Source organism: Carcharhinus amblyrhynchos, chromosome 3 (genome assembly GCF_965287045.1).
Source record: "Carcharhinus amblyrhynchos chromosome 3, sCarAmb.v2.hapA, whole genome shotgun sequence".
Classification (NCBI taxonomy): domain Eukaryota; kingdom Metazoa; phylum Chordata; class Chondrichthyes; order Carcharhiniformes; family Carcharhinidae; genus Carcharhinus; species Carcharhinus amblyrhynchos.
The window spans coordinates 138,549,986-138,573,248 of NC_137326.1; the positions used below are offsets into that span (position 1 = coordinate 138,549,986).

Here is a 23,263-nt window from a genome sequence, read left to right on the forward strand (position 1 = left end):
GACAGACCCGTCCCCACCAGTACTGTACCCCAGTGTTATACAGTGACAGACCCATCCCCACCAGTACTGTACCCCAGTGTTAGTGATAGACCAATCCCCACCAGTACTGCAGAGTTATACAGTGACAGACCCGTCCCCACCAGTACTGTACCGCAGTGTTAGTGATGGACCAATCCCGACCAGTACTGCAGAGTTATACAGTGACAGACCTGTCCCCGCCAGTACTGCAGAGTTATACAGTGACAGACCTGTCCCCACCAGTACTGTACCCCAGTGTTTTATAGTGACAGACCTGTCCCCACCAGTACTGTACCCCAGTGTTATACAGTGACAGACCCGTCCCCGCCAGTACTGTACCCCAGTGTTATACAGTGACAGACCCGTCCCCACCAGTACTGTACCCCAGTGTTAGTGATAGACCAATCCCCACCAGTACTGCAGAGTTATACAGTGACAGACCTGTCCCCGCCCGTACTGTACCCCAGTGTTATACAGTGACAGACCTGTCCCCACCAGTACTGTACCCCAGTGTTATACAGTGACAGACCCGTCCCCACCAGTACTGTACCCCAGTGTTATACAGTGACAGACCTGTCCCCACCAGTACTGTACCCCAGTGTTATACAGTGACAGACCCGTCCCCACCAGTACTGTACCCCAGTGTTATACAGTGACAGACCCGTCCCCACCAGTACTGTACCCCAGTGTTATACAGTGACAGACCCGTCCCCACCAGTACTGTACCCCAGTGTTATACAGTGACAGACCCGTCCCCACCAGTACTGTACCCCAGTGTTATACAGTGACAGACCTGTCCCCACCAGTACTGTACCCCAGTGTTATACAGCTTAAAGTGCTTTATCCAGCAACAACTGAAGTTTGAAAAGATGTAATCTGCACCCGGTGTTAGGTGTTACTGCAGTTCAAATGGCTTTAGATGTTCAACGTTTGGTCCCTGTTATGAGTTTGTGAAGGGAGTTGGATTTATTGAGAGATTGCTGTGTGGTTTGTGTGTTTGCAATTTGTGTGGTTGCAATTATTGATTATGGCAGCAAGCAACTGAACTATATCAACCAAGCATTTGAGGGTGAGATTCCCGATGTCTATGTCCCATCATAAGAACAAGAGCTCTACTGGTGGGATGTGCGGACGGGACCTTTACTCTGACATGCCTGATTACAGTGTAATATTTTTAGATAACCCACACAAATGGGCATGTGTACTGTGCGAGGCATTGTGGAGGGGTCCATGCCAGCTTTTGCCTGCCATCCACGCTGGCATATTACTCAAAGGTGTGGGACCCCTGCCTGATTCCCCTTCCCCTCATGAAGCTGATGATCAAAGCTGTCTGCATGCCCAAAACTACACCATATTCTTGATCATCGGAGGTCTGGGGAGGAGTGAAAGAGGAACTTTGAAAATTAAAGCCTGTAAAAACCAGCTGTCTTGAAACTAATGCCATCAGAAACAACCAAAGGTATACTTCCATTTTAATAGAAAATAAATTTCAAATTATAATTGCATTTTTTTGACTAGAGTGGAAGGAACGGGAAATAAAAAAGGGACAAAATGTGTTCTGTTGAATCACACATTTTTCCAAAGGCTGACAGGTGACATATTAATGGAACCCTACACCTAGATTTTTGCATAGCAACATCTCAAACTCATGGCCTTTGCCTACTCACATGACCATTTTCATCTTTGGCGATTGGTTCACTTGTATAAGGTGGTTTAACCAAAGCTCAGGAGAGGTTTCTCTGCCAGGTTTATGCTTGATGGACACATCTGAATTACACTGTAACAAAGAAACCATGTTTCGATCTCCATCACTCCCCACCTCATTAACTGGCAGTCCTCTGTAACGTACCAAAATTCACACATTATCAATTACCCCTTGTTCCGCTGATAATGGGCAGTCAACACTAACAGTAACAAATAATCCATGACATTTCCTGGCATCTCTTTACTTAGAAGTCCTGCTTCATAATCACAGATCTACTTTAAATAGGACAGTGCCCAACACGTCACTGCCTTGGTCCAGTCTCTTAGTCACAGATTTTAATGAGATTACTATCAAAAGAAGAGAGCTTGTGAAGGGTTTGGGTGATGGAGAAGAAGTTGATAATTCCAGGTCTTGGATTATATACACATTCAAAGTACGGTGAATCCTGCACCATTGAGTTTTGTCAAGAAAGCAGATGTTCAACGCCTGACCAGACAGGATAGAGTTGGTCCAACAAAATTCTCAAAACACCTTCTCCATTTTCATTGTGCATGATTGTCTCTCCGATCTGCCAGAATTGCCAGGCCTCTGACTAGTCATTCGCTGAAGCGTTTCTTGGGCCCGGTTCGAGCTCGATTGGACCTCCGAATGTCCTGCTTGGAGTCCTTACACTTTTGGCAGATGAAAACCTCCGGAACGTTTGATTTCCTGATTTTAGCGCAGGAGAGGTGGATCCAAGTCCCGCACTCATTGCATTCAATCATCGGCCTGCCGGCAAACGGCTTCATACAGAAACACGTGATCAGATCCCAGGAATCATCATCTGAAAGGAGCCAAATGGTCAACAGATCAGATCCTCAACACCCAAAAAGAACTGCATCTAAATTTGAGCTTGACACCAGCTGGGGTGGGCAGGGGAATAATCAATACCCAGGAGGACTGGAACACATCACAAAATGACATTAACAAAGTTGCAGAATGGGCACATAATTGATAGATGAATTTCAATATGGTTTAAGGTTTTATGTTTTGGTGAGAAAAGGAAGGTCAGATATTATTGGAAAATATGAAGCTAAACAGATAAAGCAAAGTACAAATTCTCAAAAACATCGAGATGGCAATACAAAAACAAATTAAACACCTCTGGTAAGTTTATTTTATTCTTTCTTGGGCATCATTGGCACCGCAGGCATTTTTGGCCCATCCCTAATTTCCCTCGAGAAGGTGGTCCTGAGTTTGGCATCATTCTCAGAAGTCATCTTTGCATCTTTTCGAGTTCCTATATATCCTTTTTATAACATCAGTCAGAACTGTGCATGGTACCCCTAGTGTGATCTAACCAAGTTTAAGATAATTTATTTATTAACTTGGGCCAGACAGCGGTATGGTGGTAATGTCACAAGTCTAATAATCTCGAGGCCCAGGGTAATGCTCTGGGCACATGGGATCGAATCTCACCACGGCATTTGGTGGAATTTCAATTCAATTAATAAATCTGGCGTATAAAGCTAATTTCAGTAATAATGACCATGAACATATCATCGATTGTCACAAAAATCTACCTGGTACACTAACGTTCTTTGGCGAAGGAAATCGGTCGTTCTTACCTGATCTGAGGATCAAACCTACATGTGACTCTTGACCCACAGTAATGTAACTGATGTTTATCAGTTCTCTGAAATGATGTAGTAAGCCACTCAGTTCAAAGATAATTAGGGATGGGCAAGACCTTGCTCTTCTCTCTCGCAATAATTCCAGGGCTTAGAGCCCGGGCAGCTGAAAGCACGGCTGCCAATGATGGCACGGTGCAAACTGAGAATATATAAGTGCATGGATTTGGAGGAGTACAGAGCTATCAGAGGGATGTAGGGCTGGAGGAGGCATAGAGAGGGGCCACAGGGACGCTGCTCATTTCACAAAAACAAGAAGGAGGATTTTAATATTGAAGGAGGGCCAGAAGTCAGCAAACACAAGGGGCAAGGAGCAAATGACATACAGTGTTAGCCAGAAACAGTTGGGCTATTACGGTGCTGGAAATTTCTACAAGAAAACTGGGAACTCAAGGGAAGAGTTGAGGTCCAACGTTCAGGGTTCAGAGAGAGTAGAAGGGAAAGAAGATGAGTCATTGTTTCAGGGCATTTTGCTTGGGTTCTTCAAGCCAGTTTGAAAGGGAAATACAGGGAAAGAGTTCAACAGTTCTGAGATCCTGAAAAGTAAAACTAACGGGGTAGGGTTTAGTGCGATAAAGCACTAAAAGTTTGAAATTTAAAAGGATTGAGGAAATATATCTGAGGAGTGATATTCTGAGCATTTCTAAAATAGAGACAAAGTTTGTCTATCCATCCTCTTGATCATTATGTCCATCAGGAAATTTACCTTCAATCTTGAGGTTTTCTGTGGGGACTGCGTCTCTGTCACTGTCAGGAGGAGGACCTGGAAGGTAAATGTAACACTGAGTTAGTCACTTCCTTCCTGAAGGGTCTTCCTTTAAGTCACCAAACTTCTCCTGAGAACAGAAGGTCTTTCAGTGAGATCCCATGTTAATTTCACCTGTCTATCTAGGTTCCTTATCCCTCAATACTTTAATTGAGCAAAAAGCCATCAATCTCAGTATTGAAATTGAGGAATTCTTGTTCCACAGGCAGAGTCCATCAGCATCCACATTGTTTTAACATTGGGCTCAATCTTTTTAAAGATCATTAGTGTCACAAGTAGGCTGATGTTAACACTGCAATGAAGTTACTGTGAAAAATCCCCTAGTCGCCACATTCTGGCACCTGAGGGAGAATTTAGCATGGCCAATGCACCTAACCAGCACATCTTACGAACTATGGGAGGAAACCTACGCAGGCATTGGGAGAATGTGCAGACTCTCCACAGACAGTGACCCATACGGGAATTGAACCTGGATCCCTGGCACTGTGAGGCAGTTACGTTAACCACTGTGCCACCCCCATTTAACAATAAATAGGTGCTTATTTTTGAGAGTACAGCATGTTCACGCTGTACAGATCCAAGAGAATATCAGATCCCATCCCACAGTCAACTTAAGTCACCAGTCAATGCCAACTCCCTTTGCCTCATAGCAAATAGAAACAAAAGTATTTTCATTTCTATAGCACCTTCATGGCTTCAGTTATCCCTCACATTTTACAGTTAATTAAATATTTTTGAAGTGTATATGCTGTTTTAATGCAACTCATTTGCACACAGTAAGCTTCCACAAAGCACTAAAAGTTTGAATTTAAAAGGATTGAGAAAATATATCTGAGGAGTGATATTCTGAGCATTTCTAAAATAGAGACAAAGTTTGTCTATCCATTCTCTTGAGAGCGACCAGATTTGTTTTTAAGAGATCGATTGAGGAATAAATAATGAACAGGGTACCCGGAAAAACTCCCTGCTCTTTTGAAAAATACAATCGGGGATCTTTTATGTCCGGTTCTGATAGCAGACTGTTCAATGTCTCAGCCACTCGATGGCTAGATTTTCAAAGAACAAAGAAAATTACAGCTTCGGCCCTCCAAGCCTGCACTGACCAAGCTGCCCAACTAAACTAAAACCCCCTACCCTTCTGGGGACCATATCCCTCTATTCCCATCCTATTCATGTATTTGTCAAGATGCCCCTTAAGAGTTACTACCGTATCTGCTTCCATTACCTTCCCCGACACTGAGTTCCAGGCACCCACTGCCCTCTGTGTAAAATATCTGCCTCGTACATCTCTTTTAAACCTTGTCCCTCACACCTTAAACTTGTGCCCGCTAGTAATTGACTCTTCCACCCTGGGACAAAGCTTCTGACTATCCACTCTGTCCATGCCCCTCATAATCTTGTAGACTTCTATCAGGTCTCCCCTCAACCTCTGTCGCTCCAGTGAGAACAAACCAAGTTTCTCTAACCTCTCATCATAACTAATGCCCTCCATACCAAGGCAACATCCTGGTAAATCTTTTCTGTACCCTCTCCAAAGCCTCCACACACTTCTGGTAATGTGGCGACCAGGATTGAACACTATATTCCAAGTACAGCCTAACTAAGGTTCTATAAAGCTCTAACATGACTTGCCAATTTTCAAACTCAATACCCCTGCCAATGAAGGCAAGCATGCCGTATGCCTTCTTGACTACCTTCTCCACCTGCATTGCCACTTTCAGTGACCCGTGTACCTGTACACCCAAATCCCTTTGCCTGCCAATACTCCTAAGGGTTCTTCCTCCCAGAGGAGGGGGGGGAATTAAAAAAAAGGCTAGTTACTGCTGAGCCAGACACAGTGATGTCTGTTGAGAGGGTTTTAGTGTGTGCAGAGTGCTGTTGCTGGAATTGTTTGATAACATTCATTGTCTAGGCACATCCAGTTTAAATAATGGGCGTTAAGTTGAGGGACTGAGGCTAGTAAATTAGGCAGGGTGTAAAAGGCAGAGGCTATTTCTTATTGCTTATTCAGCCCTGCCACTTAGGAGTGGTTCTAATCCCATAGCCTCATTCAAAAAAGAAGAAATAAAAGCTTAGCAATTGTAAGACAGATTCAGACCGTTTCTGAAAATAATCCGGTTAATGAATTATCCTTGGTTGATTTTTCATTTTCATTCGGGCTTCCTCACAAGCCCAGCAAAATTTCACTGTTATACACAAAGTGAAAATGTCAGATCCTGTGAGGTTTTAGCGGTGAAGAACCCTCAGGTGTTCTACAGTTTTTTTTCCAATCAACCTCCATGGAGAAGGAGAATCACAGCACAGCCTGTGCTCAGGAGTTATGAGGGGGAAATGATGATGTGTCTTGTCCTTGAAGCTCTGCAGCTCACTTGGTGAAGGGACCCTCACTGTACCGTTAGGTTGAGAGTTGCAGGATTTTGACGATTATGGAATCACTGATTTTGCCCAAATCTCGATGGGGAACCAATTGAAAATGATGGCGTCCCCATGCAACTGCTGCTCTTATCCTTCAAAAAGTGGAGGAGATGATGGGCTTTGGGGAGACTTCTCACACGTTTGAATGTTGCCGGGACTAATCTGCACAGCCTGATAGATGGGTGATTTTTCAGCTGCTTTTGGAGAGCAGAGAGGCACTGACTGGGTGGCAAATCCAGTGGAAACTTTTCGATCCCAGGTAATCGAGGGAAATTTATTCATTCAGGGCAGGAAAACTCTAAATCTGATTCCCTCTTAGAAATTTCCCAACCTGTGAATATTGGTGACTAGACAATGGGATCCATTTGCAAGACCCCCCCCCTCGGCTGCCTCTGAAACAAATCGAGTAACGCACTCAAACATCGTACAGTTTTTCCCAATCAACCTCCGTGTAGAAAGCAGTCTGCTTGACGAAGGTGTTCCCATTGTGGGTTTACCTGCACCACACAGACCACAGCAGTTCAAGAAGCTGACTCACCATCACCTTCCAAAAGGACAAACAGGGAAGGGCAACAGATACCAGCAACCTGGTTAGCAGCCCCATAATCACAAGTATGAGTCATAGAGTTACATCGGGGTGAGACCGGAAAGGCCTGGTGACAGTGTGTTGCCAGTGAGTAGAGAATCAATGACGAGTTAACACTCTAAACAAAGAAAATAGATAAGGAAAGGGAGAGGCCCTCTGCCTGAAAATGGCATTCCTCATGTCCTCCCCACCCACAATATATATTTATAAATTGCAGCACTCTGTTGAGCAGCCATATATCCATTCTATCTTTGCAAATTGGGATACCCCTTGCTGGTCGGTCATGCGGGGCATCACAGACCAGCCCCATTCAGTCATGGCCCAATCTTCACAAACAAGCACTTTTTCAAGACAGAAGTCATTGGGACTGGAAAACCTGATTGATTTCCCATTCTGCTAACTGAGTCACCAAAATCCAGTTCTTGAACCTCAATTGCTGCAGCAGCACATAGCAGCAAAGCTCAGAACTGAGATCCAATGTCTTCACGTCACTCTCACTTAATGCGCTGTTCCCTGTAAAGAATCCTCTTTAGCTTCTTTTGCTATTTAACTTCAATGCAGTTAAGAACATAAGAACATAAGAAATAGGAGCAGGAGTAGGCCATCTAGCCCTTCGAGCCTGCCCCTCCATTCAATAAGATCATGGCTGATCTGTCGTGGCTCAGTTCCACTTTCCCGCCCTCTCCCCATAACCCTTAATCCCCTCTCTTATCAAGAACCCATCAACCCGCTTCTTAAAAATATTTAGCGAGGCAGCCTCCACCACTTCAACGGGCAGAGAATTCCAGAGAAGTTCATTACTGTTCGCGCAAACAGCATCTCCTTATTTACTCTATCAAAATCCTTAATGGTTTTGAACACTATTAAACTTGCCCTTAGCCTTCTCTCAAGGAAAACAATGCTGACCTCTCCAATCCCTTCACATAACCAAAGGAGTTATGTGGAGTTATGATAGGGTACCCTATCACTGATGCCAAACACTCAGATTTTCAATTGTTTGAAAATGACGAGGTTTAAATTTGACAGGAATGACCCAGTTGGCAATTTCTCCTTTATTACTCGGATGTTAGATTTTGCTCTTTTATTCAGAAGCAGCTCTGCACCTCACTAATTTCCAGAATGCTTACATTGTAACCGCTTCAATGATCTTACCCAAGTCCACTGCAGTCTCATTGGTCACGCTCGCCTCCACTTCTTTGCCCAATTTCTCCTCCTCCTCCGTTTCCTTTTTGTCTTCCGCTTCCTGCTGCTCTTCCTTTTCTGTCGCTTCGTGCTTTTCTTTCCGATCCTCCTGCAGTTCCTTCACCTGCTCGTCCACCAACGTTCTCTCTGCATTTGCTGTCTCCTCCTCAAACTTTTCCGGCAATGTGCTCTGTTTGCTGATCTCTGCAGCCTCATGTGAGATTTTAAGCGTCTCCTCCTCTGACTCTGTCTCACTCTGTGGCGCTTTTACAATAGTCTGTTTGATCTCTATTGGTTTAGTGTTCTCAGCTGGTAGCTGGGACACAGCCTTCCTGATGTTTTCCAAGTGGATTCTCTTCCCATTTTCCGGACTCTTTCTCTTCCTCACCCCATCCAAACTCAGCTTCTTCAAGGACACCTTTTTCTTCTTAAGTTTCTCGGGCTTGGCCTTTTCTGGACTTTCAAACAGGGAGCTGGTGAAATTTGGCTGCTCCAGTAACAGGCTGTCTGATTTGGCCCGCTTCATCACTCCTTTGTCCACTACACATTTTATTTTTTTCCCACAGTGCAGAACGTGGGAGTCTGAGGAACGGGAAGACTCCCAGCTATCGCTGTCCAGTGTGCTCCCAGTGCTGTTCCGAGGACTCAGACTTGCATGGATCCAGGGGTCATGCTGAGAGAGAAGAAAATAAAGAATTAGGAAAAAAAAACAGGAGAAAAGATGATTTTAAAAATAGGAAGCTTTCAAATCAAATGGCTTCCAGTTATTTTCCAGAGCAAGATTGCTGTACATGATGATGTACTAATCAACTAATACTATCTTCACACTGCATGTTAATTATACACCACACATGCTAACACAGCTGTACCTCCAATAGGAAGTCACCTTCTAAGTCACGTATGAGGTTTCTCTGGTTTTGCTATTCTGAACATCAAATTTTGCATCCAGATTTGATGGATTTACATGCACACATACAAAGTTGCAGTCTATCTCTACGTGAAACTATTAGGGTAATCTCCAAAATTCAATTCACCGTTTGGTCAGAAAGTCTCACTCCCAAAGGTGAACCATCAGGAGACCTTGCAGAGAGAGATGCGGTCCTCCTTTGTTGGGGGTACAAGGTTCCACATTATGCACCATCTCCAACTGGTACAAGAGGCCTGGAAAATTTAATCATCCATTGGACAGTTATCCAAGAGAGTAGTTTAAACTAAGAATTGCCTTATTTTAGAAATTTATTTCTTAAAATAGACCATCAGTTTCTGCAAGTGGGAGTTACACCCTTTGATTGCCCTGAACAGTCTCAATCTGCAAGCATCTGAACAGGAGGGATGGCCTAATTCAGCACCATATCAGCAATTGGCTGCACGTGGTCGACCTTGCTCACAGTGTAGATGGAGTCCTGGCTGATTGCTCAGCTCACAAAACGTATAAGATGATGAATGGGATGGATAGGATAGAGGTGGAGAGACTCTTCCCGCTCAAAAAAGACAGTAGGACTAGGGGGCACAGCCTCAAGATAAAGGGGAGGCGGTTTAGAACGGAGTTGAGGAGGAACTTCTTCACTCAAAGGGTGGTGAATCTCTGGAATTCTCTGCCCGTTGAAGTGGTGGAGGCTGCCTCGCTAAATATTTTTAAGAAGCGGGTTGATGGGTTTTTGATAAGAGAAGGGATTAAGGGTTATGGGGAGAGGGCGGGAAAGTGGAACTGAGCCACGACAGATCAGCCATGATCTTATTGAATGGCGGGGCAGGCTCGAAGGGCTAGATGGCCTACTCCTGCTCCTATTTCTTATGTTCTTATGTTCTTATGTTCTTATACGCGCTGGAATTTTTATTCCAGCAAAGACAAGGCTAAGATGGCCTGATGAAGATCTTTAAAATTGTGAAGGGAATCAGCTGAGTAGACATGCATACACGGGTAAAGTGGTGAGGACCATTCAGCCCCTCAGTGGCAGATCAGATTGTGGCTTGAACTCACCTTTCCTGCCTAGCTCCTGTACCTTTTGACTTCATCAGTCAAGACACAGCCTTAAAAATATTCATAAGAAAGAACAGAAGGATATGCTAACAGGATGAGATGAAGTAGGAGAGGAGGAAGCTCACGTGAAGCATGACCACCAGCACAGACCACATAGGCCAAAGGGCCTTTTCGGCACAAAGTGGTTAGCACTGCTCCCTCACCGGGCCAGGGAGCTGGGTTTGAATCCCGGCTTGGGTCACTGCCCGTGCAGAGTTTGCACTTTCTCCTTGTGTCTACATGGGTTTTCTCTGGCTGCCCTGGTTTCCTTCCACAGTCCAAAAGACTTGCTGGTTAGGTGCACTGGCCATGCTAAATTCTCCCTCAGTGTACCCAAACAGGCGCCAGAGTGTGGCACTAGGGGATTTTCACAGTAACTACTGCAGGGTTAATGTAAGCCTACTTGTGACACTAATAAACTTAGAAATGTTCATATTTAATTTGACGTCTTTGTTGTATATTTGTACTAAACTTCTTTCTGTGCTGTTTCTGCTTGTTTGGAACTTTAGAAACCATTGCTTTGGAAAGATTGTTCCAGAGTGCAGGCCCCTCATTGGTGATTAAATCCTAAACCAGAACCAATTGGGTTGGTTTTACGGCTCACATTCTGTTAGCTAACAGGGGTAATCATTCATTCATCATACAAGCTGTTTAAGATGCTGCTACATGCAGCCAAGTGACCCAGAAACACCATCCCCACACTCACACATTCAGCTCCCTGACCCTTACTTTCACTAATTCTTTGAAACTTCTTTGGTTGAAAGTCTTCCCTCCTTATCTTCAGCACCTATATCTACAGATGTGCACACACACTAACCCTTTTACCTTCCAAAATCTCACGTTGGCTCGATGTAGACCTGTATTTGCACCTGGCTCCAAGTTTAGGCTTTACACGGCTTTACAACACCTCCTCCTCAACTCAAATTTCACAGCAATTTCGATTAAGTTCAGATCTCTGCCTCACACTCTCACACAGCTTCACGAACAAGGAATAGTCACCCACAGGTCCCCCTAGCACTGCAAGAAGCTATTAACACATTAATGAAAGTTATATGGGATATTTGATTAGATATTAATCTAATGAAGTGAATCAAAAAGTAACATTATATATTAATGATATTGACGCGGGAACTAAATGTATTATCTTCAAACTTCCAGGTGATACAGCGTGATTTGGACAGGCCAAGCGTGTAGGCATATGCGGCAGGTACAGTACAGTGCGGATAAATGTGAGGTTATCCGTTATGGTAGCAATAATAGGAAGACAGATTATTTGAATGGGTGTAAATTGAAAGAGGTGGATACTCAACGAGATCTTGGTGGCCTCGTGCATCAGTCACTGAAAGTAAATGTGCAGATAGAGCAGGCAGGAAAGGCAAATGCGATGTTGGCCTTCATAGCAAGAGGATTCAAGTATAGGGATATGGATGTTTTACTGCAAATTATATAGGGTGTTAGTGAGTCCACACCTGAAGTATTGTTTGCGGTTCCTCCTCATCTGAGGAAGGATGTCCTTGCTATAGAGGGAGCACAGCAAAGGTTCCTGGGATGGCAGGTTTGTTGTATGAAGACAGACTGAGTCAGTTCGGATTATATTCACTGGATTTTGGAAGGGTGAGGGGAGATCTCATAGAAGCTTATAAAATTCTAACAGGGTTAGACAGGGTAGATCCTGAGAGAATATTCCAGATGGTAGGGGAATCCAGAACTAAGGGTCATAGTTTGAGGATAAAAGAGTAAACCTTTTAGAACTGAGACAAGGACAGATTTCTTCACCCAGAGATCAGTGAATGTGTGAAATTCATTACCACAGAATGGAGTTGAGGTTAAAATGTTGTCTGATTTCAAGAGGAAATTACACATAGTTTTTGGGCCAAAAGTGATCAAGGGATATTGGGGAGTGGGGGGGAAGAGAGAGAGAGAGAGAGAGGAGAATCAGGGTACTGAATCTGATGAACAGTCATGATCATAATGAATGGTGGAGCAGGATTATAGGGCCAAACTGCCTGTTCCTGCTTCCCATGTATGTTTCTATGTAATAGTCTAATCCTGGCACAAACTATAAAGCTACCACCTGGGGCAATCTCAGTCCTAAACTGTTAATGCATGAGCAAGTAATGATGGTAACAAGTTTTGACTGGTTTGTTGTGACTGTATTTTCTGGGCTCACCAGAATTAACAGAAGCAATCCATCAGATATTATGTTAGTAGTCCAATATATGTTGCATGTCAGGACATTACTTTATGAATATTAATATTCCACAAATATTCTACCCAAAAACTTTTCCCAAGAGAAGCCTGAACTAATTATTATAACATACGCTGGAACTAATGAGCACCCGCACTCTGGCCAGAGCACGAACCTCACCACAAACCTGGTGTAAGATGCAACTAAAATCCTTGAATGAAGGTACCTTTATCTGTAACAAGCCTATGTGTATATTGCAATCAGATTTCGTCTGGACAAGTTATGTTTCAGGTCAATGACCATTGTTTAGTTCCAACGGACTGGCCCTGACCTGAAAAGAGAACTCAGATTCGGCCAGACTTGCTCACTATTTTCGGCATTTTCCATTTTTATTTTAGATTTCTGGCATCTCAGGATTTTGCTTTTATTATGCAATAAGGATACATTGCCCTTGCAGAGGTTGCAGCACAGATTCACCAGATTTATTTAAGGGCTTAAAAAACAGTTACCTGATGGAGACAGGTTTTATAATCTGCTCCTGTATTTCCTGAGGTTTTGAAGGATTTAGGAAGGGGCTGTTCAGGTGTGCAAGGTAAGACATGATCTCGTTGAATGGCACAGCAGACTTGATGGGCCGAAAGGTCAACTTCTGCTGTTATGCCTTATGGTCACTCTTTCCACACACATGGTCGGGGGAATATGAAACCCTCTTCCCTCAAAGCCTCTGGATGCTGCAGGTTAATTGCAGCTTTCAAATCTGAGCCCAGTGCAGCTCTGTTGGGTCAGAGCACCAAAGGATACAGAGCAAAGTGGGCAAGACGGAGAGGACGTACACATCGGCCATTACCTCAACAAGTGATGAGAAAGGAACAAAACTGTTATTTTCCTGGTGAGTTTTTCTCGTGGCAGCTAAATGGCGCGATAGGAACTGCAAATGAAGTATCATTTCACATAGCATTATCCAACGACAGAAAGTTGAATTCACACACAGAGGCTTTTGAATTATACCAGAACTGATGATCTTCCCTCAGTGTAATAAACGAATTTAATCACAGGATGTGGGTGTCATTGGCAAAGTCAGTATTTGTTGTCTATTCCTAGTTGCCCTTTATTCAGCGGTTTATTCCAGGTTGGGTGACTGTGTGGAGTTTGTACATTCTGCCCGTGTCTGCGTGGGTTTCCTCCGGATGCTCCTGTTTCCTCCCACAGTCCAAATATGTGCAGGTTAAGTGGATTGGCCAGGCTAAATTTCCCCATGGTGTCAGGGAAACTAGCTAGGGTAAATGCATGGGGTTACAGGGATAGGGCCCTGGGTGGGACTGCAGTTGGTGCAGTCTCAATGGGCTGAACGGCCTCCTTCTGCAATGATGGATTCTATGATTCAAACAGTAGGCTAAATCTAACGGACCAGGAAAGGTTGTTCTATTCCACAAAACCACACAGTGAAGACAGAACTGGAGCCAAACTTTGCACACTCTTAAAAGCTTTTATTTTCAGAGTTTCACTGTACAGACAGGTACCTCTGGCCCAGTTTCAGTCAGTTGCTGGGGACAAGTGAATCCCCACACCGGCAGACAAATAAAAAATATACAATCTGCATCCACAAGCCTCATACTCCGAGGTTACCTGGTGTTTTGTAGGTAAACCTGGCAATCAATTGTGCATAGCAAGATCTCAAAAGCAGCAATGAAATGGATAGCCAGTTCACCTATTTTTGGTGGAATTAGCTGAGGGACAGATGTTCCCCAGGACACAGCTCCAAATAGTATCATTAGATCTTGACCCATCCGGGAAGGCAAATGGGGCTTTAGTGCAAAATCCCAGTCCAGCATTCACTCAATACTGCAATAAAGTGTAGGTGTAGACCATTGATTCAATTCTGAATTGGAACCTGAGAGTCAGACACTGACCAAGTAAGCCCAGTATCACTCATTGCATGATCCATTTCCTTCAGATGGTTCACCGGGCTAAATTTTATGCGGTAGTTGGGGATCGTGTTTGCAGTGCTGTGATGTTCCACTGATAGTGAATACAAGGCTCGTGGACTCAAATCACACCCCGCGGAACAAACTGATTCTCCTCTGCACACGTAGGCTGCTGTTTGTTGAAGACTAAAGTTGGCAGGAGCAGGCCGGGGGAATCAGTTTGGGTTCCCAATGAGGACCTCAAGACTGTTGCAAATTGGGGCCCCCCCGCCAATCCCCACCCTGCTGAAAACACACCCAGATGAGGAGCTGTGAAATTCAGGCCAGTGTATTATTTTGTCACCTTTATCTTGTCCATGTGTTGACCACTCTTCAGTAGAATCATAGAATCGTGCAAGAGGCCATTCAGCCCATTGTGCTCATGCCAGATCTTTTAAAGAGCTATCCAATTAATCCCACTCCCGCTGCCCTTTCCCCAAAACTTTCCTCTTAAATATTTATCTTATTTCATTTGTAAAGTTACTAAAAAATCTGCTTCCGCCATCCTTTAGGGCAATGCAGTCCAGACCACAATAATCTTCTGCATAAAACATTCTCCCAATCTCCCATCTGGTTCTTTTGTCAGTCACCATAAAAAGTGCTCTGGTTACCAGCCCTCCTGCCACTGGAAAGAGTTTATTAACACCATCAAAACTTCCATGATTTTGAACAGTTCTGTTAAATCTCCCCTTACCCTTCTCTGCTCTGAGACAGACAAGCTTTTCCAGCTTCTGAACTCGCTCATCCCTGGGAAAATTCTAAATCAAACTTTTCTGCACTCTCTCTAAGACTTTGGTAATTTTCTTAAAAATTGTGGCACCCAGAATTGAACACAATACTTCGGCTGGGGCCTAAGCAGGTATTTGAAAAAGATTTAGAATAAAAGTGCTTCGTGGTATCAGTCACAACTTTACCAAGAGTTCACGTTAAATGTGTGACCTTTTACCTAACATTCTGCTTTAAATTTAAATATTCCAATCACTTTTATTCCTCCTTCAGAAAGTAAGGATCTATCCAGGATCTTCACAAAGACAGTTGGCAAAATTATACACCCAGGAGAGTAGCTGCATTAATACTGGTGGAGTGATCTTACCTCCTTTGGGTATGGGATGTAACCTGCATACGCCAACACAAATGTACAGAACTGGTTGAAGTCCTCCACTGTTCTCTGTCTCTTCTTTGCTGGCTAAAAATAAATAGAATGAAGTTTCAGAGACTTGGCAGAGAGCCAATTGGACAACATCACATCAAACTTGTTGCAGCCCAGCGTCAATCCTCGTGATGGTACAATCCTATCACTGAACAATACAAACCCAATTCCATTCCCTGCCCAACTCCATCTTAGCGCATGCTCAAATTCCCACATTCGCCTCTTTCTCTGGGCCTATGACAGACCATGATCCGAACCCTGCTCCAATTCTAACATCTTGTTGATCTCAGGTTTTAAATCGCCCCACTGTTGGCACCTGTGCTTCAGGCAAAAAATGTCCCAAGACCAGAAATTCCTTCTCTGAACCTGTCCCCCACCCCACCTCCTGTCTCTCCTTCTTTGCTAATGATGCTCCTTAGAGTTTTACTCAAGCTTTTGATCACATTCCCTTAACGTCAGTGCCAAGTTCTGATCTGGTTAGACTCCTAATATGTGCCTTGGGGCGATAAATGCAAGTTGTTCTGCCCATACCAGCAAATGGCATTTAATATTGATTTGTGTGCCCAATCCAGGAAAGGAGGGGAAATTAGCCAGGGTTCTTGGTCCTATTTATTAGAGATTGGGTGAAGGGAGGGTTGATCTTGCCACCCTTACTCAATGAGGCCTACAAAACTCAAACAGGACGTGACAGGGTAGATGCTGAGAGACTGTCTCCCCTGGTTAATATCAGGGGACAGAATTTCAGTACGAGTCAGGAAAGAGATTGGGTTGTGAATCAGAGGAATACTCTGCACAGAAAGCTATGGATACACAGGCTTTCAGTATGTTGAGGGCTGAGATTTTTGGACACTAAAGAGATTAGTATAGGGCAGGAAAGTGAAATTGTGATTAAAGATCAGCCATGATCTTATTGAATAGTGGAACAAGCTCAAGGGGTTGAGTGGCCTATTCTGACTCTTATTTCTGAGGTTCAAATGCAGTGTCACATTTCAATTACCAGCCAGTGTTCTTTGCGTAGGCTCAGACAAGAGGCATGACCTACAGGAAAGGGAAGCAGAAGCTAACGGCATTTTCAGAATTTACCATTGGAGCAGGAGGCCACCATTCAGCCCTTTCAACAGTGTCCCAATCTTAAACCTCATGGTTGAGCTACACCTTAACTCCATCAATCTGCCTTGACCTGGCAAGAAATGCAAAAGGAGGAATCCAGCATCAAGTAAAATGAAGCATTACTGAATCACAGATTTCAGATCAGGAACTCTCTCCTAAGAAGCTGTCAAGATTGGGGCAATTCAAGTTGGAGATTGATGGATTTCTATTAGACATGAAGAGTGTTACAGTTATGGAACCAAGGTAAGTGGATGGATCATCTGTGATCCAATTGAACGCCAGAATACATTCAAGAGACTGAATCACCTCTTCCTGTTCCTATATTCCCAGAGAAAGATAGTAACACTGGAGTCCAATAATTGGCTTATGAATAAATCATGGCACTGGAGCCTGCCATGTGTTCATGTCTCCCATACTAACAATTATAAAGATATTCACATGTCAACAGCAGGCTCTTGCTAGAATATTGGATCCACTTGCAATCTCACTCGGGCAAGTTACGGACAACAAAAGGTGACATCAACACAATGGAAATAAAAGTATGGTGCATGTTATTAATAACAAAAAATATATCCAACCCTAATTAATGAGAAAGGCCATTTAGACCATCTTAATTACTCAACTAGTCACTGTCCACCCACTGCATTCCCATTTAAGGACTAATTCATGGTTTGTATATTCACTCCCCTATCTGGAGCTCATTCAAAGCGTTGGTCGCCCTGTAAAGAATTTCCTGACAACCCTTTCACGTGGCCATGTCCCCTTCCAGTTTCAAGTAGATTGATATACCTTGAAACATCTTAACACAATCAGCTCTCAGTCCCCTCATCTGAAGAGTGAAGAGGCTTTTCTCCTAAGTTCTGACACTAGTTCTTAGACTCTCCCATTTGGGGAAACATTCACTCGATATCCACCCCATTCAGTCTGCTCAGGATCCTTTTGATTCCGATAAAGATCACCTCTCATTCTTCCAGACTCGACCTGTCCCAGCCTCTCCTCATAGGGTAATCCCATCATCTCAGGAATTAATTGCATGGAATCTCTGAACTTTTTAATCTAATGCAATTATAATCTTTCTTAATTAAGGAACCCAGGAGAGTGCACAGAATTCCATGTCTGGTTGCACCAATTCCCTATGCAATTGTAACAAAACTTCCCTGCTTCATATTAAGAACATAAGAAATAGGAGCAGGAGTAGGCCATCTAGCCCTTCGAGCCTGCCCCGCCATTCAATAAGATCATGGCTGATCTGTCACTGCTCAGTTCCACTTTCCCGCCCTCTCCCCATAACCCTTAATCCCCTCTCTTACCAAGAACCCATCAACCCGCTTCTTAAAAATATTTAGCGAGGCAGCCTCCACCACTTCAACGGGCAGAGAATTCCAGAGATTCACCACCCTTTGAGTGAAGAAGTTCCTCCTCAACTCCGTTCTAAACCGCCTCCCCTTTATCTTGAGGCTGTGCCCCCTAGTCCTACTGTCTTTTTTGAGCGGGAAGAGTCTCTCCACCTCTATCCTATCCATCCCATTCATCATCTTATACGTCTCAATGAGATCTCCCCTCATTCTTCTAAACTCTAACGAGTACAAGCCTAGTTTATTCAGCCTCTCCTCATAGCTCAATCCCCTCAACTCCGGTATCAGCCTAGTAAACCTCCTCTGCACTCCCTCCAGGGCCAAAATATCCTTGCGCAGGTGCGGCGCCCAAAACTGCACACAGTACTCCAGCTGCGGCCTCACCAATGCCCTATTCCATTACCCTTGCAATAAACACCAATATTCCATTTGCTGTAACTACATATTAGGTTTGTAATTCATATATCAGGACACCCAGATTCCTCTGCACTCCAGGATTCTGCAATCTCTTGTTATTAATTAAAATACTATTTATCTATTCTTCTAATCAAAGTGGGCAAGTTCACACTTTCTCACATTGTACTCCAGCTGCCAATTTTTTGCTGACTCCCTTAACCAGTTGAAGTCCCTTTGCAGGCTCGTTACATTCTCAACACAACTTACTGTCTTTCCGTTATCAGCAAATTTAGAAACCTTAAATTCAATCTTTTCATTTGAGTCATGGATATAGATCCCAAATAGTTGAGAACCCAATACTGATCCCTGTGACAATCCATTAGTTACAGATTACTAACCTTAAAATGGCCCATTTATTCCTACTCTCTACTTCCCGTCACATGTTTTGAGGAGAAAAATTACATCTCCGCACATCACAAATTGGCAAAATGTGTCAATGTGCGAGTGAGAATGTTGTGTGTGATAGGTTGCTTTTTAAATCTAATGGGCCATTCTGAAAATGCGTTGGAGTTTGTAAACATTTACCTCAAGTTCCTGAGGAGTGAGAAAGTCAATTCAATCGGGGAAGGCAAGGTAGGAGGAAAAGAAATTAAAAGATTCAAAAGCTGAAGACAAATCCATGGGTTTTTCCTTCCAAGAATTCTCGACTCAGACCGTTGCTAGACATCAATATACATTGCATGATTAAACCCTGCATCATTCTCACACTGAGAAAGGTCAGATCATCAGCCTGTTGTGATTTATTGACATTTTAAAGGCATCCTACATCCTTAATTAACTATTAGGAAATTGCAATGCCACTCATCCAAGACAAATGGAAAATATTCTGGGCTAAGAACAATTTCTTCTGCCTTATGATGCAATTAACAGAAGAGATTCCAGTTTATTCCACCCACAGCCACCATTAAGGTCAGTCCACAGCACAAAAAGATGCAAATCAAAGAAATACGTTCAACAGAATCATCCCAATAACCAAAGCATCGAAACTCAGTCAACGTATGGTATTATTCTTTTGATTTGTCACATGTATTAACATACAGCGTGCTATACAAAGCATACCATTCATAGAGAAGGAAACAAGAGAATGCAGAATGTAGTGTTACAGTCATATCTAGGATGTAGAGAAAGATCAACTTAATGCAAGGTAGTTCCATTCAAAAGTCTGACAAGCAGCAGCTGTTCTTGAGTCGGTTGATATATGACCTCAGGCTTTTGTATCTTTTTCCCAAAGGAAGAAGGTGGACTAGAAAATGTCTGGGGTGTGTGGGGTCCTTAATTATACTGGCTGCTTTGCTGAGGCAGCGGGAAGTGTAGACAGAGTCAATGAATGGGAGGCTGGTTTGCGTGATGGATTGGGCTACATTCACGAGCTTTTGTAGTTCCTTGCAGTCTTGGGCAGAGCAGGAGTCATACCAAGCTGTGATACAACCAGAAAGAAAGCTTTCTATGGTGCATCTATAAAAGTTGGTGAGAGTCGTAACTGGCATGCCAAATTTCCTTAATCTTCTGAGAAAGTAGAGGTGTTGGTGGGCTTTCTCAACTATAGTGTTGGCATGGGGGAGGGGGGGGGAGATCAGGGCAGGTCGTTGGTGATCTGGTAAGTTGTGCGATAAGTTCTGTGGTAACTTGATGGTATACTTCATTCACCTGCCCAAAATACCCCCTCCCATCCTGTGATAATTATTGTACCCCAGTGTTCCAACCAGTACTCTAGCCATATTATAGAGTGAAAAATCAGTGGGCAATACCATACTTTAGAATTTTTCTTAATTCTTTAACAGGACATGAGCTTTAATGATTAGATCAGCATTGTTAGTGGTCTGGACAAACTGGTGGTGAGCTGCCTTCTAGAACCACTGCAGTCCACGTGCTGTAGGTACACCCACAGTGCTATCAGGGACAGAGTTCCAGGATTTTGACTCAGCGACAGTGAAGCGAGAACAATATATTTCCAAGTCAGGATGGTGAGCGACTTGGAGATAAACTTCCAGGATTTGTGTTCCAAAGCATCTGCTGCCCCTGTCCCTCTAGGAGGTACAGAGTGCAGATTTAGAAGGTGCTGCTGAAGGAGTCTTGCTGAGTTGCTGTAGGGCATTACAAATGGTACACAGTGCTGCCATTGGGTGTTGGTGGTGGAGGGAGTGGATATTGAAGGTAATGGATAATATGCTGATCAAATGAATCCCAAACACTGGAGATGCCATCCCCATGACCCCTTCCCCCCCGCTTGTGCGCCAAACAGTGAAAGCCTCCCACACTGCCCAACATTGCAATGGTTCCTTGATGTCAAGCTTGAGTGCTGCTGGAGCTGTGACTCATCCAGACAAGTGGATTCCATCACACTCCTGACTTGTGCTTGTAGATGGTGAACAAGTGAACATAAAAGGAGGGTGCTTTTACTACAGTTGCACAGCTGCCACCACTTCCACAATACTATGTGCAATTTTGTTCTCCATAGTTTTAAAAAAAAAATTGCTTTTAGAAATAGTTCAGAGAAGGTTCACTGGACCCAATCCTGGGATGAAGAAGAAAGATTGAATGGGTTGAGCCTTACTCACTGAAGTTTAGAAGAATGAGAGGTGATCTCACTGAAACATACAAACATGCTGGATATAGCACGTGGGGTGAATGGGATCAAAGGTATGTGGAGAAAGCAGGATTAGGTTATGAGTTGGATGATCAGCCATGATCGTAATGAATGGCGGAGCAGGTTCGAAGGGCCGAATGGCCTCCTCCTCCTTCTCTTATCTTCTTTATCTAGGTTTGTATCCTGAGGAGATTTGGATGGGATGCATAACCGGAGGATGTTTTGTCATGTGAGGGAGACTAAAACCAGGAGGGCATGGTTTCAGAATAAGAGGTTGCCTTTGTAAGGCAGAGATAGCAGGAATTGTTTTCTCTCAGAGAGCTGCTGGTGTGTTAAATTCTCTTCTCTCGAGACTGGGTCTCAAGGCAGTGTTAGAAAACTTTTTGTTCCACATGAGAGTCAATGTTTATGGGAGTCAGACAGGAAAGTGGATTTGAGACCACACAGGTCAGCCATGATCATACTGAATGGTGGAGCACGCTCAAAGGGCAAAGACTGATTCCTACATTCTGCTGAATCTACAATACTGGGCTGTGTGCCAGACAGTGAAAGCAGTCAGTGATAGACAGAGCTAAACACTTGCACAGGCAAGGTATATAATCTAAACCCTGCAGTCTGGCCACATCCAGTTGAGGACAATTAAACAGTAAGAGGATTGTGCTCAGTAATGGAGGAGCCCAGCACGAGTGTAAAAGATGAGGCTGAGTGTCTGGTGGGGGGCGGTGTGGGTTGGCAGGCAGAAACCCCTCTGCTGGTAGGAGTCATACCTGGCACAAAAGAAGGTGGTTGGAGGACAGGCTGTGAGGAGTCAGGAGGGGAGTTATTCTCTGGCTGGTCCTCTTCAGTTTCTGGTCAACAATCACCCCAGGACATTGACAATGGGGGATTCAGTGATGGTAATACCTTTGAATGTCTTGGGGAATTGGTTAGATTCTCTCTTGATGGAGATGGCAATTGCCTGGCACTTGTATGGTATGAATATTACTTTGCACTTTTTAGCCCAGTGAATGTTGTAAAGAACTTGGTGCATGTGGCATACCTGCTTCAGTATGTGAGCAGTCATGAATAATGAATATTTTGTGCAGTCACCGGCAAACATCCCCACTTTGCCCTTTATAATGGGGATGTGGGGGTGAGCAGCTCATTGATAAAGCAGCTAAACATGGCTGGGCCCAGGGCACCAGCCTGAGAAGCTGCTGCAGTGATGCCCTGGGACTGAGATGATTGACCTCCAACCACCTTCTTTTGTGCCAGGTATGACTCCTATCAGCAGAGGGGTTTCTGCCTGCCAATCCACTGCTCGCTCCCCCCCCCCCCCCACCCACCCACACCCAAACACTCAGCCTCATCTTTTGCACTCATGTGCTGGGCTCCTCCATTACTGAGCACGATCCTCTTACTGTTTAATTGTCCACAACTGGATGTGGCCAGACTGCAGGGTTTAGATCATATACCTTGCCTGTGCAAGTGTTTAGCTCTGTCTATCACTGACTACTTTCACTGTCTGGCACACAGGTAGCCCAGTATTGTAGATTCAGCAGGCTGAAACTTCATTTTCTGGTATGCCTGGTGCTAACACAGTAAAAAGTCTGACAACACCAGGTTTTAGTCCAACCTATTTATTTGATAATATTCTCACAAGCTTTCGAGGGGTTACCCTCTTCGTCAGGTGAATGGAGAGTTCTGGCCTCAGACAGAGCATATAAAGCACAGACAGTTTAGAGATTACTGATTAAAGGGTAACCCCTCGAAAGCTTGTGAGTATATTATCAAATAAATAGGTTGGACTAAAACCTGGTGTTGTCAGACTTTTTACTGTGTTTACGCCAGTCCAACGCCGGCATACCCACATCATGCCTGGTGCTGCCAGAGGGGGCACCGGGGGATTGGGGCAGGCTGGGGGGAGAGGGAGTGGGGGGAGAAGAGGGGAGGGGGAGGAGCCAGCTGACAAGCGTCAGTCGGGAAGGGGCCCCCGGCTGAGGCTGAATGTTGCCGATGTTTCAGACGGGATTTGATACTGAAACAGTAACAAAGTTTCAGAGGCCGGGCTGACTTTGAAACTCGGTGTCTGAAACCTTTCTAAAAGCTTTC

At 44.1% G+C, this 23,263-nt stretch overlaps 1 protein-coding gene across 1 annotated transcript in view; it reads right to left on the minus strand.

Annotated features, from left to right (window-relative positions):
* Window positions 1-671: 671 nt before the first annotated feature.
* Window positions 672-23,263, minus strand: part of LOC145341293 (PHD finger protein 13-like) — a 22,979-nt gene continuing 387 nt past the window's right edge. The window contains exons 3-6 of the mRNA XM_080186214.1: window positions 15,608-15,700; window positions 8,313-9,015; window positions 4,100-4,156; window positions 672-2,546 (exon numbers count right to left, since the gene is read on the minus strand). Of these exons, the coding sequence (XP_080042340.1) occupies window positions 2,320-2,546; window positions 4,100-4,156; window positions 8,313-9,015; window positions 15,608-15,700 (1,080 nt within the window). The 3' untranslated portion in view covers window positions 672-2,319. The remainder of the gene's footprint in view (window positions 2,547-4,099; window positions 4,157-8,312; window positions 9,016-15,607; window positions 15,701-23,263) is intronic.